Source organism: Hevea brasiliensis, chromosome 2 (genome assembly GCF_030052815.1).
Source record: "Hevea brasiliensis isolate MT/VB/25A 57/8 chromosome 2, ASM3005281v1, whole genome shotgun sequence".
Taxonomy (NCBI): Eukaryota; Viridiplantae; Streptophyta; class Magnoliopsida; order Malpighiales; family Euphorbiaceae; genus Hevea; species Hevea brasiliensis.
The window spans coordinates 124,524,002-124,537,828 of record NC_079494.1 but is presented as its reverse complement, the minus strand read 5'-3'; the positions used below and the strand labels follow the sequence as shown (position 1 = coordinate 124,537,828).

The 13,827-nt window shown below is 33.0% G+C and overlaps 1 protein-coding gene and 1 non-coding gene across 7 annotated transcripts; both read left to right on the top strand.

The window, feature by feature from the left end:
• Positions 1-4,580: 4,580 nt before the first annotated feature.
• LOC110635857 (heterogeneous nuclear ribonucleoprotein Q) lies at positions 4,581-11,794 on the top strand. 6 transcript variants are annotated; one of them, XM_021785340.2, is made up of 13 exons: positions 4,581-4,711; positions 4,807-5,117; positions 5,601-6,172; positions 6,258-6,347; positions 6,452-6,691; positions 7,167-7,388; positions 7,491-7,755; positions 7,829-8,148; positions 8,235-8,344; positions 8,435-8,535; positions 8,632-8,711; positions 8,799-8,892; positions 8,997-9,487. In XM_021785340.2, the coding sequence occupies exons 2-12, from the start codon at positions 4,850-4,852 to the stop codon at positions 8,889-8,891; spliced, it is 2,361 nt and encodes a 786-aa protein (XP_021641032.2). In that variant the 5' UTR covers positions 4,581-4,711; positions 4,807-4,849; the 3' UTR covers position 8,892; positions 8,997-9,487. The 6 variants fall into 6 exon arrangements, with proteins under 6 accessions (XP_021641032.2, XP_057998979.1, XP_057998978.1 ...); XM_058142996.1 differs by lacking the exon at positions 8,997-9,487 and adding an exon at positions 11,372-11,794 and having other exon boundaries at positions 4,634-5,117; XM_058142995.1 differs by lacking the exon at positions 8,997-9,487 and adding an exon at positions 10,975-11,358 and having other exon boundaries at positions 4,634-5,117.
• Positions 11,795-12,436: 642 nt separating this feature from the next.
• TRNAW-CCA (transfer RNA tryptophan (anticodon CCA)) lies at positions 12,437-12,508 on the top strand. Its single transcript has one exon. It is a non-coding gene; the product is annotated as a tRNA-Trp (tRNA).
• Positions 12,509-13,827: the final 1,319 nt, after the last annotated feature.

The window sequence follows — 13,827 nt, the reverse complement described above, 5'->3', positions numbered from 1 at the left end:
ATTTAAAATAAAAATTTTTAAAAGCATTTTTATGATTTATATTAATTATAAAAATTATAAAATATTTTATTTATATGAATACATTTTTTAATAAATTTTAATGAATTTTTATTTCCATTTTAATTATAATTATTTATGAAAAAATATTTTAATATAATAATATCTAAATTTACTTAAAATAACAATAAAAAAAAATTTTGTCAATTAAATATACGAATTCTTTAATTCATTTTTTAAAGTTTTTTTAATTTAATTTTTAATAAGTTGATTAAAATTTATTTTATATAAAATAAATTTATATTTTTAATTATAAATATATTTTTAAAATTCTTATTTATTGATTAATATATAAGTTAATATATATATATATATATGAGAAAAAAATTTAAATAGATACATATATATTATTTAAAACATTGAGTTTAATTATAAAATTAATATAATTAATAGGATGAGTAAATTTATAATATTAATTCTTTTTATTTTAAAATGGTACATTATTAAAAATTTAAAAATATTAATGTATGTATATATAAAAAATATATAATAATTTTTTTAATACTATAATCTTATCTTAACTTAATAAATAGTAGTCAATACATGTAAAAAAAATGAGAATCATATTTTGAATATAGAATTGTTATTTTAATTTAATAAATTTATATTTAAATATAAACACAAATTCATATTTGATATAAAAATAATTCAATTTTTATATGAATATAAATATTATATTATTTAATAGAATTTTATTTTTTTATATTTAGAAACTTCATTTATTGAAATTTGACTTTTACTTTCAGAAAAATAATTATAAAAATTTTAATTTAGAAATACATTATAAATTAATTTGATAAAATATTTTATTGCAAACTGAATAATTATTTATGCATTTTTACTTTAATCATTCCAATTAAAAATAATAATATACTAATGTTAGTAATTTTTATTCTATTAATGTGGAATTTTTTTATTTTTTATTTAAAAAAATAGTTATTAATTTACTAATGTTAATATATTTATCAATTTTGTTTTAAATTTTTTCTCCATATCATAAGAAAATATGAAATTATTTAAAATATTATATATCAAATAAAAATAAATAATATTGATATTTATTGATATAGGTATTCACACAATTAATTTTAGCTAATAAAAATAAAAATAAATCGAAAACAACTATAAACAAAAAAAAATCAACATTATATTAAATTATACCAATTTGAATTTATTTAATTATCATTTATATAAATTCTTAAATAGAGTTAAAAAATTAAAATTTTTTATGCTAATTAATCTTGATAAATTTAAAACTTTATTATTAAAAATATTTAACACAAAAATATAAGAACTAAGAAAATAATAAATAGTTAAATTTATTATTTATAAAAGATTAAATATAAAATTATATTATAATAATAATTTTTTCATAATAAATTTTACTTCTATAATTTTTTATTTTTATTGATATATTTTTATTTTTATTAATTTAATTTAAAAATTATAAATACACATACAATATACATGTTATAAAAAATAAAAAATATATTATATTATAATAATAATAATAATAATAATTAATATATTATAATAATATTATATTATATGAAAATTAATAAAAAAATTTATATAAAATATTAAATTATAGGTACACACAACAAAAATAGAATACACATTTAAAAAAAAAAAAAACTAGTTGAACAAGTCAACTTTCCAGGGCGGGCATCTTTCTCCCTTTCCAACCATTAGTCTGATTTGGCACTTAAAAAAAAACCGTTGAAATTATCTTTAAATTAGACCTAGAAGTTTTATCACAAATCAAAACCATAAATTTCGATTGGAATTGAAACCAATCTGTGGCTGGGACTTAGCTAAAACATTCACAAGTTGTTTTCAAGACGAGAACTGTAACCATAGCCCAATGTTCAACAAGCGTTTTTAACAATCACTATGTAAAGAAATCGACACAGCAAGAACTTTATTTTCTTTAATTTCTTTTTGTTTTGTCTTTTGGGCTACGGCCATTAGAATATCCCAATTATATGGCAAGCTTTTTTTTTTTTTTTTTCCTTTCCTTAAATCAAAAGATAAAGGATGATTTCATTAATAAGCATAGGCCTAAGGCCCAAATACATTAGAAGGCTAATGACTATATAAACAATAATTAAACTATCAGATTCAGTTCTATTCAAAGAAAACCAGGCCCACAACTAAGGAAACCTAATTGAAATAGGATGAAACCTAAAACTATAAGATTTAATTCTATTCAAAGAAATACAAGCCCACAACTAACCCTCCGTTTTGGAGGAAGTAGCGCATAGTAAAGTTTTATAAAGTAAAGTTTTTCAAAGTAAAATTTTTTATGGTTTTCAGATATTTATAATTTTTTAGTGTTTATGATAAAATGAATGTTTTTTAAAGTATTTGAAAATTTTAAAGAAAAAATCTCGTTAACCCATCAATTTGATAGATTGGAAAATGAAGAATTTTAGAGTTTCTAAAAATCATACTTTAAAAAACCTTCTATCCTCCCAAACAAAAGTTTAAAGTTTTTAAACTTTAAAAAACTTTTAATTGCTTTAAAAAACTCTTTCCCAAACAAAGGGTAAGGAAACCCTAGTTAAAACAGGGTGTAACTTGAAACCCATAATTTGGTGAAGGAGACTCGTTGTGCCACTAAGAATCACTTCAGAGGAAACTTTGGCAAGGCTAACATCAATAGGAGAAAATTGGCCGATTAAAGCATCACCGAGAGACTATACACAACTGAGAAGTCTAAAGAAGAAGTATCCTAGAAACAAAAAACCAAAGCTTCAGAAAGGCAGCTATATCCCATAAGATTAGAGAAGCATTGCCATGTAGGGGGAAGCATTCGGTCGGTTCGGTTCCAAACCGAACCAAATTTCAAAAATTGAAAAACTAAAGAACTTAAAAAGGTAAATTGAATCAAATTAATTATTTAAGAATAATCGAACCGAACTGAAAAATAATGGTTCTGTTGCATTAAACCGAAAATATTTTAGGTTAATTTATATTCTTTGAGCTGGGCTTGAATGAATAATTTGACTTGATAAGGGTTTTGAGACTTATGCATATTGGGCTGAAAAATTACTTGGGCCATTTTATTATTTGGTTTAATCTGTTTTATCAGTTTTAACTGATAAAAAATCGAACCGAACCGAACCGAAAACTAAATATATTAAAGTTTCAAACTGAACCGCACTAATATAACTAAAAAACAGAATCGATGGAACTAAAATAGCTAGGTTCAATTGGATTTTTCGGTTCACACCGAAAACAGCTCAGGCCTATTGCCATGGAAGCCAATAGTGAATCATATATTTCATTGATACTAAAAGTAGAGAAGGAACAAAATCTTCCTTCCCCACATTCACATAAGAATATGCCACACCTATAAAAAAATATATATCCATACAAATATAACAAAACACCATACAAAGGTTTTGAGACCACTTGCATTCAAAGTCACATAAATACAGAACAAATAAAAACATAAAATCTGAAACTATAGCAACTATAAAGTTACTTTTCGAGTCTCCACTAGTTGCACTCAAAACCCAAAAGAGCAAAAGGAAGGGCAACCTTCCCTCATTAGGAGGGGTCAAGAAAGACGTCCTAATGTAATAGAGATAAGGGTTAAGCACCGTAAATGAAAGGAAAAAAAAAATAGAGAACATATATCAACTTATAACTTGCATATAATTAGATCCTTGGTTTGCTATGTGTAATGGAATTGAGAATCTAACCATAGACCAACCATTTGCCCCTTCGATTTTCATATTTATATGCATGGCAACTTACCTGCCTCTATTAATTTATCACTTATTCTTTTTTAAAGGATTTATCACTTAATATTTGTAAAAGAATAAACATACTTAGGGGCTAGAATTCGTTTTGGTATGTAAAGCTCAACTACGAAGTTTTTCAAATCCAAAGCAACAAAGGAGAGGGAAGATAATCCCTTAATAAATTTCTAATTACAATAGATATATGTCAAAATAATAATGTGTAACTTAATCCCTACAGCATTGTTAATCAATTTGATAAAAAAAAAAAAACATGGTGACTCGTCAGTAATCACTAGAGGGAGTCGTTGGCCTAAAACCCCATAGCACCCCATTACTTTTAAATTTTTTAATTAAAGTTTTTTAAAATTATTTTTAAAAAATATAAAAACTTATTAAATTAAAATTTACAAGTTTTTATATTATAAATTTAAATTGAGAGACATTATTATACAATCATATAACTATTATTAAAATTAATTCAGAGAAAACAGTGCATTAGAGAAAAAAAAAAAGGAAAAAATGATTTTATCCATATTGAATAGATTAGAAAAGCATTTGATTTAAAAATTAACTATTAAAGATTGTGGATATTTATATACTATTTCAACCTATTTTACTGTTGTCAATTAAAGTATGATACTGTGATAATCCATAAATTTGTGTGTGGCGTGTGAAATATTGGAGATAAAATCATCTATTGCATAGTGCAACTTCTTATAACCAATTATAATTTTCCACGTGTAGACATCCACATGGAAACGTTCCAACCAAGCAAGACACTTGAGACGACTAAATATTTATCACGCATAAATAAAGACCCAAGGCTTGGAGTCTTCGTCCTTCAGATTTTCTCAGGGTTTTTTATTCTTTGCGTTTCAGCTGTGGAATTTAGGGTTTCTGTGGTGAGGTCAATTTTAGGTTTTATTTTTGCGTTCACCGTTTCTGTGGGATATTTATGAATTTAGAGTTGTTTATTCGATTTGAGTATATCAATCAGGGGTTTTAACAAGCACTTGGTGCTGTTTTGACGATCTGAAACAATGCCTCCACGGACTGTGAAGAGAGGAGGAGCGGCAGCTGGGTCGAAGAGGGCCCTTAGAGCCTCGAGAGGGGCAGCCAAGGGACAAAATCAGCAACCGGAAGTTGCAGAAGAGACGCCAAAAACAGAGGAAAGGCCGGTCGTTGATGAAAAGCCTCCTGTGGAGGAGAAACAGCTTTTTGAGAACAAGCCAATTACAGAAGAAAGGCCAGTTGTAGAAGGTGAAGGTGGAGCCAAATTAGACGTCAACGGCTCGGCTTCTTTGAAAAGTAAGTATTCTTGCTTAAATTATCGAATTTTATTAAGATCTGATGGGATTGGCACCTCTTACGTGTATCTGTTCATTGAAATGTATGAAGGATTGCTTCATCCATCACAATTGTCGATTCCTAAAAAATGCAGTTAATTTTCCTCTCATTTTCTCTAATTGTTTTAGCGGGTAGTTTTATCGGTAATGATGTGATGGGCTCACGTTATGAATTTTTAGACAATTGCTCTAAAATTTAAGTTTCTTATGTTTTGCTGTTTTAATCAAGCTATGGGGCTCAAGCCTCAAATTACACCCAATGATACGCGTGACATAGAGACATGAGAGGGATATTGATTTATTTTGATGATATTTATCCCCATAAGGATCAAGACTTCTGACGATATAACTAATGACTAAAACGCTTAGCAATTTATATTGAGGCTAATGGAGCATTCAAGTATATATTGACTGGTCTGGATCACCAATCCTTGTTTCATGACAGAAGGGGAAGATGTTAAGGAATCTGTTGATGAGTATGAAAAAGATGAGCGGTTGGAGCTTGATGATAACGAACCTGAATATGAAGCTGAAGAATATGGTGGGGTGGACTATGATGATAAAGAAATTGAACAAGAGGATGTTCAGGTGGAGGTGGAGGTGGAGGTGGGTGATGAAGTGGAGGAAGAACACGAGGATCATGTAGGTGAAGAAGAAGAGGGTGATCTGGTGGAGGAGGAATTGGAAGATGTTGCTGAAGAACTTGAGGGTGAAGAGGATGATGAGCATGCCGGTGAAGAGGCAGATCATGCTGAGATGGTAGATGGTGAGGAAGAGGATCACCATGATGTTTTTAAGGAGAGACGCAAGCGAAAGGAGTTTGAAGTATTTGTTGGAGGTTTAGACAAGGATGCTACAGAGGATGATCTTCAGAAAGTGTTCAGCCGAGTTGGTGAGGTTACTGAAGTCAGGTTGATGATGAATCCCCAGACCAAGAAGAACAAAGGATTTGCCTTCTTGCGATTTGCAACCGTGGAACAAGCAAAAAGAGCTGTTACAGAGCTAAAAAATCCAGTGGTATTTTTTTATCATGTAATTTTTGGAATATCTAGTGAATTTACTTCACGTCTTAAATATGTTATTTTCATGACTGTAATACCAGATCAATGGGAAACAATGTGGTGTTACTCCAAGTCAAGACAGCGACACTCTTTTCTTGGGTAATATTTGCAAGACTTGGACAAAAGAAGCTGTAAGTGTATTGGATCATGCACTGCTAATTGTAAAGTTTTATCCACTGCTGATTATTGGGAGCTGAAATATTCCTGACATTTTGGTCCTTGGCTGTGGTTCCAGTTGAAAGAGAAGCTAAAACATTATGGAGTCGAGAATGTTGAGGATTTGACACTGGTAGATGATAGTAACAATGAGGGAATGAATCGGGGGTTTGCCTTTTTGGAATTTTCATCTCGTTCAGTTGCCATGGATGCTTTTAAGCGTCTTCAGAAGAGGGATGTTCTATTTGGGGTTGATAGGCCTGCAAAGGTTTCATTTGCAGATTCATTCATTGACCCTGGTGATGAAATCATGGCGCAGGTAATTGTCTACTCAACCATTCTGGATTAACTTCAGATTTTAACACTGGCTGGATTAGGTGTGGCATATCTTTCTATTTCAGCATATATAGTGCTAAGCATCTAGGTGATAGTGAGAGCATTGATGTGAAGCCTGATTTCTATTGGTTAATGCTTAGTAAGCTAGTATTGGATAATATGAATTGTATTTCTTCCTAGTGTTACATATGCTGCCTCCTAAAGGCGGATCAGAGTTCTCTTGATTGTACTTTGGGTTTTGTCTGTACAACCTAAGGTAATATTTGTGCTATTTAGCTCTCAAAGTTTTTCCCCCTTTTTTTTGTCTTCCCTTGTATTATGTACTTTACTGTTTTTATTAGATGCGCCTCTAGGAAGATTAGAATGTATCATGCTCTTAAATTTGATAGGGCTAGTCTAGTGCATATACATTGTGTATGTTTTAGAATCATTTCAGTAACTTTATTGTATAAGTTCAGGTCAAGACTGTATTTATTGATGGCCTGCCCGCTTCATGGGATGAGGATCGTGTTAGGGAGCTGTTAAAGAAATATGGGGAGATTGAAAAGATTGAGCTTGCCCGGAATATGCCATCTGCCAAGAGAAAGGACTTTGGTTTTGTGACATTTGATTCTCATGATGCTGCAGTTACTTGTGCTAAAAGCATTAATAATGCAGAGTTGGGTGAAGGAGAAAACAAGGTTTTTATTTACAGCTTATGTTGTGTGTTTGTGCTGCTTATATGAAGTTATTTTGGTTCTCAGTTGCAATTGCTTTTTGTAACAATGATCGTTTCTCTACAGGCTAAAGTTAGGGCCCGGTTATCAAGACCACTTCAGAGAGGAAAAGGAAAGCATGCAAGTCGTACAGATTTCCGAGCTTGGTATGGGGGTAGAGTTGCTAGAGGTCCATGGGTTCGTCCAACAAGAGGAATTGCAAGTCGTGCTGCACCAGCCAGTGTAAAGAGGCCTATAGGATTGAGAGATAGACGCCTACCTGTGATGTCAATGCCTGCAAGAGGCAGGCCTTTGCCGCCTCCTTCCAGGTCCTATGATAGAAGAGCACCCGGTGTGTATCAATCTCACATTCTGGAAAGTTGTTGACTACATGAATATTTACTCATCATGCCTTTTTATGGCAGCTTCATCTTACCCGAAGAGTAGCTTAAAGAGGGAATATAGTCAGCGTGATGAACTTCCTCCTCCAAGGAGCAGAGCTCCTGTGGATTATGGGTCTAGGGCCATTCCAGAGAGACGGCCATCTTCCTATAGAGATGATTACTCCTCACGTGGCTCTGGCTATTCAGATTTTCCTAGAGGCACATCTCGTACTTCAGCAAGGAGAGCATATGTAGATGATGGCTATGGTCAAAGGTTTGAGAGGCATCCTCCAAATTACCGTGAAGGACGTGCGCGTGATTATGACTCTATTTCTGGGTCAAAACGTCCATATTCATCAATGGTCAGTTTTGTTAGTTGATCTATTTTGCGTTTTTATGAAATCTGAGGAGTGGCTAAACTATCGTTGGTGTGTGCATACAATTTAAGGATGATGTTCCTCCACGTTATGCTGATGCTGGTGCTCGCCATTCAAGGGCTCGATTGGACTACGAACTTGGCCCTGGTTCTTCTCAATACGGGGAGGCATATGGTGATAGGTGTGTTATAATCTTTTTGTATTGTAATTTTCAATGTTAAATTGGCCTGGATTGCTGCAGTAACCTGTATTATCCCGTCGTGGTTGGTAGAATCAGCAGACCCAATGTAGGATATGGTGGCAGCAGAAGTTCAATTTCCGGTCAGGATTCACATGGGCTATATAGCAGCCGTCCGGGCATGGGTTATGGAGGTGTGTTTGGAGTTTTTGATAAATTGATGCAGATGACATCACCTTTGAAGTTGTGATCTTAAGCCACTGTGCTTTCACTATTGTGTGGTTTTGCAGGTTCTTATGGTGGCAGTGATGTTGGTAGTATGTACCACCCATCAAACTATGGTGGTGATTACATGTCCCGTGGCAGTGATGTATGCTCTTTACCATTTTTGTGCAATGATCATACCAGCAATTGGTCTTTTGGTATTTCATTTTCTGATTCTGGACTTCAATGGTAGGTTGGTGGTAGGTCTTATTCATCAATGTACTCCAATCGTGGCATGGGTGGCAGCAGTTACATGGGTTCTGGTGGGTCAGGATCATACTATTGATGTAAGTAAGACTGTTAGTTTTATATCATTCCCTTCATAAAGTGCTTAACGAAACACATAACCTTTGTGCCTAACCTATTTTTTGGAACTCGTGATTTTCTGAAGATATTGCCATCTCTTTTGATTCCTAAGAGGTGTGATTGGACAAAAAAGGCACGTGTGGTCACAAGTTAATTTGTCTATGGAACAGATTTGACATGACAAAGAGGCTGCTATAGGATGTGGACTATTTGAAGCTTATGAATAATGATGCTTACATTTTTGGAGACAGCATGTTGTCGAGCATAGTAGCCTCTATATGTTGTGGAAAATGTTTGAGCTTAAAGTTCTTTGGTAAAGAAAGGGCAGCTTTGGTTCAAATCTTTTTTTTTTTAAGATCTGCAGACTGGATATTTGTCAAGTCATAGGCTCTGATGATGTAAGGAAAATTTCACTCCTTTAGGGATGAAAACTGGGATTGCTTAGTATATGTATGAATTTGATCTTTTGTTCTCTATATATATCTTTAAGATGGATGTGGGAAGTCATGCTGCGTCAACTGTTTTTATGGACAACATGTTATTGAGAATTTGAGATATATGTAAGGATTTTGGATATTTGTTGTGCTAAATTCATTGGATAAGCTAAGATTTGGAAGGCATTTTTAATTGTGGTTGGAGCATGTACTCTGAGTGCCACAACCTTGTACGAATGTGAAAGGGAGTGTTATCGAGCAAGGTACAGAAGTTAGTAGGAAATTATTTCCCACATTATGTATGCACGCATAATCTCACTGCAGTTTATTTGAACTGCGATTCGAGGATCCATTATGGAGAGCATACTGGAACTCATGGGTGTGCTTATATTGGAAGCCAATGATGTCTGTGGCTAGTGAAGTGTGCAGTCATTTCAATGTGCCATTATATGATAATACATTTGGGAATCCCAATGCTGATATTTTCTTTGTTACTGGGTGTGTTGCATTTAAGTGAAATGGGTCTATAGGAAATGAAAAAAATTTTGTGTTCTTGCATATAGTTATAGCTTGCTTAAGTTGGAGTCTGTTACATGGAGTTCAAATGATAAAAAAGCTTTATTTCACACGAGCTGTAAAACTGTAGTGCTTCCCTAGCTGAAGGACACTTGCGCTTTTATTTTAATAGTACGCTGTTGATGGACAAAAGTCATCTGTAGTTCATTGATTCATCAAATGCTTGGTTTCTGTGGGGTAATGAAGGCTGGAAGTAAGCATTTTTCCATGGTTCTTTTACAGAAACTTGGAATGAGGTAATGCAAGAGTTGTAATATACTTTGGTTTCAGTTGATATTCTGATTACTATGTCGGACGGTATCGTTACGGTTGAAAATGGTTGGCGAATTCTGCTGGGGAATTTTGGGTCCGTTAGTGATTGGGTTGCATTTGACTGACTTGAGATTCTGAACAAGCGTGAGTGCATACCATCTTTGAAATTGCATTTAATGTTAGCAAGCCTGATTTACTAAATAACTGAATTTAATAGGCTTATTTGTGATATCAAATAGGTAAGGCTTGTAGTTATAACAAGCTGCCACTGTTGAGAACTTAAAAGCGTTAGTAGTTTTGTTAGCAAGAATTTGCCTGCAAACTTAGTTTGTAACGTTTTCCTTGCTTTGCTAAAGAAGTTGGTTCAGCACTGAGTACGAGAATATAATCCCAATGGCTGATGGCAATTTGATTATCTGTTGGGCACAGCCCTACAAGGACTTTGTTCAATGTGGTAGACCATTTACCATTTTGTTTCTCTTGGCTGGTTTTATCAGTATCTTGATTTGAACGTCATTGCATGGTTTTAGGGCTTTGGAATCGGTTGGAATGGCTACTTACTGTCATTCTGTCTGGTTGTAGCCATTCTTAACTCAGCCTCCACTGAGTTTTAAGAAAATCACCTAATGATGGCTTTTCCTACCTTTCATTCATTTTATGGCACCACTTTCTGATCATATAGGGTGTTACGTTTTGCATGTACACTTGGTGATATGATTTCTGACTTCTTGTGATTAACTGTAGATGTTTGTATTTTGAGAGGGAACGATGTTATCTGCATCATTTGGTTTCATTTCACAGGGTTTGAGTTCCTACAAGTTCTTTTCTTTGCAGTGATTCCCTTAGAGTCTAGATGTTACCCTTACCAATATTTGGGTTTGAGGAAATCTAGTGATTGGCCATTGTAAACAATTTGTAATGAACCCTCTCCCCGCTCCTGCTGCTGTATGTCGTATTTACAGTTCATGTTGTAACCTGGTATGGAATGCAGATACAACCAAATGCAGGAGAGCAAGTAGGCAATCTTTTAGTATATTTTTGATTTCTTGTTGTAGTGGAATAAATGGTGGTAGGGTTTTTGGAATTAAATTCTTTTTAGGATGGATGGTTTTCTTTTGAAACAAATCGAAACAAACTGTTTTCTTCTATTGTTTGCTGCAATTGGGAAAAATTTTTCTGGTTTTATTTGATGTTTCAGAATATTAGTTGATGACTTGATGGCCTGCTTTTCCCGATTCAAGGAGTATGGTTGTGTCCTTACCTGTTAAGTGGAATGACTGATGGCAGCTTGTTTCCTAAAGTATGCTGCTATTTAAACTACTTTCTCAGGTGGCAAACAAAATATCATCATTCGGCGTTGACCAATTTGTTTTTTTTTGGTCGGATGTAAGCTAATGTTTAACTGTTTTTGCTACCGATTCTGTTCTTGGGGGGGTGTTTTTTTTTTTTTTTTTTTCGTTAGTTTAAATAACTAAAAGAAAGCGAAATGCTATTTCGTTAATAAAAAGGATGCCTTGATATTGTGGCGTACTGGCATGCCATCATCTTCTTTTTGTACCTTGGCCGAGTTGTACAACTGAACTAGCTTTTAATGATTCTATTCATTTTTGTATTGGTGATAGGAGGTAGGCTATTTCTTCTCTCTATTTGCCATCGAAACTAATGATAAACATCTATGTAAACAAAATAAAGAATTAAGAATATGTATATAACTCGTCAAAGAATGTTAGTCTAAAATTATTATATAAAAAGTTTTAATTATATTCATAAATAAATTTTAAAAACTGTTAAATTTATTCAAATAATATGTTTTAATCTAAGTTCAATTTTACATCTAATGAATTACATTACTATCCTAAAAGAATATGTAACTGATACATAGGATGTCCATGTGAAAAATGTATAGGCGAGAATTACCTCTCACCTCACCTTGCTTTGTATTCATTTTGAGCCAACGAGGACTTTCTCCTTTTTCTTTGGGGTTCGATTTTTGGTACCTGACACAAGTATGTATCCTCAAAATTTGTACGGCACAATAAGACAAAAAGAATAATCAATCTTTATGGTGATGGGAGTCTGTATTTCACTTGATAAGGATTGTGCTGATTAATGGGATGTAAACTTTCATTTCGTTCTGTTATATTCATTTTGAAAATAAATTGAGAATTGAAGGGTGGTGCTTTGGATCTCGAAATTTGAATGAAAATATTAATACTCGATAATAAAATATTACAAACTAAATCCGGGACAAATTGGCACCCCGGGATCCGTGGCGCAATGGTAGCGCGTCTGACTCCAGATCAGAAGGTTGCGTGTTCGATTCACGTCGGGTTCAAATCCCGATCCCTTCTTTTGTTTGTCTGACACTTGTATACTTTTTGAAGTTCAATTGGTGGTCCTTGTGCCATGGTCCCAAAGTGAAATTCCAATACCAAAGATTCCACAAGGCTACACTCATATCAACATCATATTACCGCCTTACCTATGCTATGGAGCATAAGTGTAACCATGAGGTCTATGAAAACAACTGTAGTCGTGCTTCTAAAATCAATTGTACTCAGCCCAAATTTCAAATGAATGAAGTTCATCAAACATTTACCTCATCTAATTCTTATGAACTGTGGCATTACAAACTTGGGCACACATCAAACACAAAATTGTCTCACATCATAGCCATTACACCAAAGCACAAAAGTCATGAAACATGTGAGGTATGCTCACTTGATAAACAATAAAGACTTAGTTTCCAAAAAAGCAAAATTACCACAAACTCTATTTTTGATTTGATTCACGTTGATCTATGGGGACCATATCAAGTGCGTTCTATTTCCAATTCTAAGTATGTTCTCACCATTGTTGATGATTTCTCAAGGATCACATGGACATATTTATTGCATGATAAAATCAGAGTTTATAATGCATTGATTGAGTTTTTCAACATGGTCCAAAATCGGTTTCAAAAACAAATTAAAGCAATAAGGTCAGATAATGGTATTAAATTCATTAATCAACAATGCTCCACATTTTTCAAAAATAAGGGGATTTTACATGAAAAGACCTGTCCATATTCTCCACAACAAAATGGAGTGGTGGAAAGATAACACAAGCATTTGTTGCAAGTTGCAAGGGCCTTAATGTTTGCATCAAAAATACCAAAATGTTTTAGGGAGAAAGTATTATAATTGCAACTTATCACATAAATAGGATGCCAAGCACTGTTTAAAAGTGGAAAACCCCTAATGAAATTTTATTCAACAAAAAACCAGATTATAATTATCTCAAAATTTTTTGCTGTTTATGTTATGCTACTAACATCAGACCACAAAAACACAAATTTGAAGAAAGGGCTTTCAAATGCATTTGTATTGGTTACCCTTTAGGATTTAAGGCATATAAATTATATAATTTGCATAACAAGAAAATACTCATTTCAAGAGATGTGATTTTCTATGAAAACTGTTTTCCATACACAAGTGGGCATTCTGAACAAGAAGATACCAGCGTCATTCCATTAGTAATAAAAAATACAGAACCAACTCACCTTCTTTTTGATACCACCTTGTCGCACAATTCAGATGACACACAAAAAACTACTATCCCTCCACTTGACACAGTTGTCAGTCCATCTTTCCCACCTTCTTCAGGCTCAACTTA